The sequence below is a fragment of the Gambusia affinis genome, linkage group LG04 (assembly GCF_019740435.1).
Source record: "Gambusia affinis linkage group LG04, SWU_Gaff_1.0, whole genome shotgun sequence".
Classification (NCBI taxonomy): Eukaryota; Metazoa; Chordata; class Actinopteri; order Cyprinodontiformes; family Poeciliidae; genus Gambusia; species Gambusia affinis.
The window spans coordinates 14,047,328-14,053,341 of record NC_057871.1 but is presented as its reverse complement, the minus strand read 5'-3'; the positions used below and the strand labels follow the sequence as shown (position 1 = coordinate 14,053,341).

Genomic DNA, 6,014 nt, shown 5'->3' with positions numbered 1-6,014 from the left:
TTCAGAGTTGAATTATTGAAAAAGCTCTATTTATATAGATGTAACATGTTGTGATCAAACAGAATCAAGTTGAAGTTTGATGAAAACAACTACAGACCCTGAAGTCAACTCTTATTTGCCTTATTTGATGTCACCAGAAGTAAGATGTATAATTTAAAAATGTTTAAGAACAAAATGGGGGGAAAAAAACAATTAAAGCAATGTACTCATTGCTTTAAATGTATAGGAGCAGAACCTTCTTTTAATTGTTTAAAAACTTTTTTTTAATTTCTCAATTGAAACGTTAAAAACAAACATATCTCTACGAAAATATGACTTATAAATGCTTATTTAAAAATGTCTTCCTGAAGACTTTTGCTCAAGCCACACTTGTTTGCCCTCATCATAGGGGAAATGTATATATAGATATATATATATATATATTTTTTTTTTCTTTCCCAGGGTTCCTATATATCTATCTATAGATATATAGGATCTATATATAGATATACAGGTCAGTCTGCTATATAGATATATCTATTTATAGAGATGTATCTCTATATATAGATATATCTATATATATCGATATATATAGATATATCGATATATATATAGATATATCAATATATATAGATATACCGTAAATATATATATAGCAATAGATATAGATATATCAATATATATAGGAACCCTGGAAAAAAAAATAAATATATATATATATATACATTTTCCCTATTCAATTGATTTTTTGTGTACCGTAAATATATATATTTTGTTTGAATTGGATTTTTGTTTCCTCGTAAATTAAGTTAATTAAAAATGAGGAAAAAATAACGTTTTTTTATTTAATAAAAAAAAAAAAACTTAAAATCTTTTTTTTAATAAAGTTGATAAAAAATTAGGGGGAAAAAATACCTACGATGTCCTTGAGATCGCCTGACAAAGTTTAAGAAATATCGCGAGACCAACGAACCTAAAACGAACCGACGAAGATAGCACGGAAACTCCCGAGCTTCCTACATGCTGTATCAACCCCCTCCCCTCCTTTTTCAACATGGCTGCAGAGTCTTCTCTCAACTAACGCTCAGATTGGTGACTGTGTCGGTTTCTACCTTTCAGTGCCTCTTACCTTTTCGGTGTTCATCATCTTCACTCGGATGCAAAGCACGTCCTCCGCCCCACTGTTTGATTTCATTGAGTGGAGTAACCTTCGCCAATCACTCCCTGCACTGGGCCTCTTTTTTTTTTATCTCCAAAACAACTAACAACAGTTTTCAGTGCAATGGTTTGAGTAAACACACTCAGTTGCCCTCTTCATGAACAATGTGTGAAAACTGCGCCGAGCTGGTGGAGGTTTTAAATGAATGTAAGTAGGAATCATTTTGTTGGTATTTTGCTGACTGAACTAGCTGGAGGATGTTAGCATTGTTAGCATGGTGGCTAGCTATATATAACTTTGTTTTCTCGATTAGCTTGCTTTTCTATGCATGCATATTAACCACTTCGACCTCAATGTTGGGACATCCAGTGGACATATTTTGTAGTGGCTGACACTCGTGTTTTCACATCGGTCTGTCTCGGTTTGCTATGAATACCTTGAAGCCTTTCTTCCTTCCATAATTGCAGTTAGTTTGGGGCCTGTCTGTCAAACACCTCCCTAAAAAACAAGCTCGTAAATACTCTGGAATCACTATGTGTGTGTCATTACAGTAAACACTAAAGTGTTTTTGTCCCTTACGAACAAAGGTGAATTTAAGTGATATAAATATTGTTAGAAGACGGATTTACGAGTTAGCAAACTGAGTTAGCAGCTTGAGCTAGCGAGCAGGCTGACTTTGTTTGATGTGTTTGTCAGGTCAGTCTGCTAGCTGTCCACTCCGCTGCCACCCATTGTTTTGCGAACCGATGGGTTCGTTGTTCGGAAAGGCATTAGATCTCTCTAAAATGTGATTGCACCACCAGCTACTGACAGTTAAACGTAAACAAACATTGCTTGTGTTTGTTTCGGAGAGTCCGTGAAATGTTCTGGGAGCTAACGGCGACTAAGCTAGTCAAGAAATTTAACGGCTGCAATAAGGCGCAGACTTTTGTTATAAACACGTCGGTAATCCTCCATAATTTGGACAAAAATGTTTACTTAGTTCTTCTTTTATATTATAGTTTCATTTCTTGACCGTTATGCCTTTGTTTTTTGGGCAACTTTGTTGGTTTATCCCATCCCAGATCTGGCTAATGTTAATTTAAGTCATGAATACATAATGCCTTTTATTGCTGACATGTAACTATCGGGTTTTTGCGCTTTAGGTATCCTCAGCCATTTTTTAATTTGCATAATGGTTTTGGAAACCGGTTTATATCATGAACTGGTTGACATTTTGGGATTTTCCTGTCTGTGATAGAGGCTATTGTGTCTGCTGGTAGTGATTTAGGGAAATCTTCTCCCAGAGGCTCTGTTTATTAGACCTGACCATTGAGAATTTAGTTCAGTTAATTTATATAACGCCAATTCATAACAAGTCATCTCTAGGCACTTTGCAAAAAAAAAAAGTAATTTCAGTTCAATTATACAGGCTTTCCAGTTGATCTTACTTATCAGAAAGTTCATTTCCATATTCAAAGCAGTTTAAAAAGTTTTCTGTCTAAGTAAATTATGCTTCTATTGCTGAGTATTTCAATTACAATTTGGATTTTCCATATTTTCATGGCTGTTTTTGTTTTATACAGTCATCACAATGTCCCCAAAACTCTCTGTAACAGGGCATGAAATGCAGGGAACATAGAAATATATTATTTGCACACATGGCACTTACAGTACAATGATTTACCCATTATTATATCAAAGCAGTTCTTTGCTACTGTGATATTGTACTCTTCTATATTGTGATGATTGCACCAGCTGTTAAGTGTTATATGGAAATAATAAAGTGCAGCTGAATAATAATAAATAAGTAAACACAGTAGTTTCAAGTTTGGAGTTACAAATGAACCAGCACATTTTTAAATATTCTTTAAAAATCAAAGTGAATATTACAATAAAATTAATCATTATAAAAGCAAATCATAATGTTTTCAAATACAATAATAGATTGGAAAACATATCCTGGTATTTAATTATTTTGTTGCTGCGATACACCTTTAGGTTGACTTGTAAGTAGGTCTGCACAGTGTATCGTCATCACAATATCAGTGAGTGCCACTATCCTGTTTTTTTTGGACACTTTTGTTCCAACACACCTGAATCAAATGAACGGTTAATGACCAGGCTTTTGCAAAATTGCTGACAAACCAAGGATGTAATTCAGCTTTTAGATTCAGGTGTATCGGCGTAAGAATTTATTTGAATGCCTCTACACGCCTGTGTGTAATAATCATATAGTAAAGGACTGTTTGGATTGTAATACATCTCGTCTGATATATTCCAGATCTTTAGTTTTGCATGCTGGTGTAGTATTTAGCCTATTGAACATAGTTTCACAGTAGTGGATATTCACTTTCCACCCGGATGACGTCGCTAAAAATGCTAACTGTCACAGAGTGAGGGAGGCACAGACTAAAAGGAGAGGAAATAAATATTCACTCCGTGCAACATGTCAGTTTTATTATTGAGCAGCACTACTTGCTAGTAAGTATCGTAAGTATTGTGCTGATTGATAATGTTTGTTTATCTCTAAACCTAATAATATAGAGCATTAATAAATACCTGGATATTTGAAAATACTATTTAATGTAATTACTGTACACTGTTGTGGAGTACCGTTGTTTATTGTACCTTTGTATACAGAATTAGTTCATTTTATGATGAGCCGATTAAATTTTTAGAACAGTAGTTGATTTTGTGTGTTTCTGACTGTATGCAGTGAGAGTTACTGTTCCCCAAAGACATTTTATAACAGTTGGAGATGCTGTTTCTAACCTGCAGAAGGTGAATCTGAGCTTATTTCAACTTCAGATTATCAGTTAAGCAGTTTTTGGAGCTGAGATAGAAACTTGACTTTTACTCAGTTTTATTTTGGTGGTTATATTAGGCCATAAATCAGTGTAGAGTTTGCAAACAAAAATAAACAGTGGATTTTAGGTATTAGTAAAGGATGTGGTAGCCTTTTTTTTAGTTTTTCAAGGTTTTGTTGGTTCTAGTGGCCTTTATTTGACAGTCAGACAAGAAATCGGGTTAAGAGAGAGAAAGGGAAGACATTCGCCAAAGGTAATTGGGCCAGGACTCAAACCCGTGACTGCTGAGTCAAGGACCAAAGCCTCTGTATATGGGTCGCACATTTCACATTTTTTTGACTGATGGAGTCAAAAAAATTCTTTCTAACCCAAAATTACATATACAGTCAGCTGTCTTTAATTTGTATTCATTTCGACTAACAAGCCAAACAGAAAATCCACAACTTGCATTCATACATCAAGCCATTGAATACATAGAATAATTAATTTCTAAGATAGTTAGTTGTAGTTGCAGCCCTAAATCGTTCTGTATTATTAGTCAGGATGGAACAAAAGATTCAGATTAGTACCGATTGACTTTTTGCCACCTTGTTAGTCTGTAAATGTAAATCTCCTCTGAATGTTTTGGCTTATTAAACACCCGGTTTTACTACATCACAGGGAGATACAGCGTATAATAACTGGAGAAACAGAACGGTGGGGGTTTCACAGTGGGGTGCCGTCAGCTGCGACCGCTCTGTCAACAAGACTGGCAGCTCCATATGCTGTGTCTGAAGGTGACCTGTGACCTTAGATCTGCAGCAGCAGCATGTGTTTGTGAGAAATGGAGCAGGAGAATCCAGTTTAACAACATGCAGGATTGTTTGTATGCAGAGTTGCATGTGACTATCACTTCACAACCGGCAATCTAAGTAATATTGTGATTAATATCTGTTTTATTCGAACCAGCTTTCATACATCTGTGTGTTTAAATGAGAGACATTCTGATGGATTTACTCTCACAGTCTGTAAACAATGCTAACACAAAGCTTTGGAGATGTAAATCCAGCTTTGACGTGAAATAAAAGTGAAACTTTTCTCACTCGGTGCCTCATGTGAGCCTAATAGATCAGAGCAAAAAACTGAAATAAATTTCTGCTAAAAAATGAACAGCTTCTGGTTTACAAATCACTTCTCTTTAATCAGTTTAGTTGATTTTGTGAAATAAATGGATTAACAGTGCAGCTGCTGTATTTCTAAATCTTGTTTGAGTTTGTTCTGACTTATTCAGGACTCTGTGGGTCAAGAAGCTGGGACAGGAATCACAATACAGACGTAGTATACATGACAAATATACACTAACATTATGCATAAACATGTGTCGTTAGTCAGGTGATTTTATGTTCTCATCTTGATTAGAGATGAACCAATCTGATATTAATCTCTGTAGTGGCAACAATGTTGGAAAATATCTAGATTGGCTATCTGTGACAATGTGCCTCATCCATAAAGGCAGATCTATTCAGTATAAATCTATGCTTTGAGCTCTGACCGGTGTGATGCTTTATTATTTTACATTATATTTATAATTTCTTATTGCACTCTCTGAACTATTTAAGATTTGTTGCAGTTTATTTCTACACGTTTGATCAACATTGTCAACGGATTGTTTTTTTCTTTATCATTTATTTTACATCAGCTGTTTTACTCCCAGTTGCACTGACTGGACAAATTAAACTTGTTTTAAAATGTTTGAGCAAACTTGTGAAGCTATTGGTGTAGTTAGGTTAAAAAAAGAGTAACTTTTTAAATGCATTCAGCTCTGTTTTTCTGTATTGGATCAGTATCAGCTGATACTAAAGTTCACATATCTGTATCAGAAGTGAAAAAGTGGATCGGTGCATCTCTAATTGTGACCAATAAAACGCTCCGTCAGTTATTTGCATTGATGGAAAAGATAAAAAACATTTTCAGTTTTCTCCTCAAACTTTATTCCAACTCCAGAAATGTCACTAAAATGAGCCTTAATTCGCTCCCAAGTCCTTTCACAACTCAGTGCTTAAAGACATTCATACAGAGAGTATGAATGTCTCTTTTTCTGTCTTAAT

At 34.8% G+C, this 6,014-nt stretch overlaps 1 protein-coding gene across 2 annotated transcripts in view; it reads left to right on the top strand.

Annotated features, from left to right (window-relative positions):
* The first annotated feature begins 989 nt into the window (after nucleotides 1–989).
* The window catches only part of usp34 (ubiquitin specific peptidase 34), a 63,092-nt gene continuing 58,067 nt past the window's right edge, over nucleotides 990–6,014 (top strand). For both annotated transcript variants that reach the window (XM_044114656.1, XM_044114655.1), the window contains exon 1: nucleotides 990–1,345. In XM_044114656.1, coding sequence (XP_043970591.1) covers nucleotides 1,303–1,345 — 43 coding nt within the window. In that variant the 5' untranslated portion in view covers nucleotides 990–1,302. The remainder of the gene's footprint in view (nucleotides 1,346–6,014) is intronic.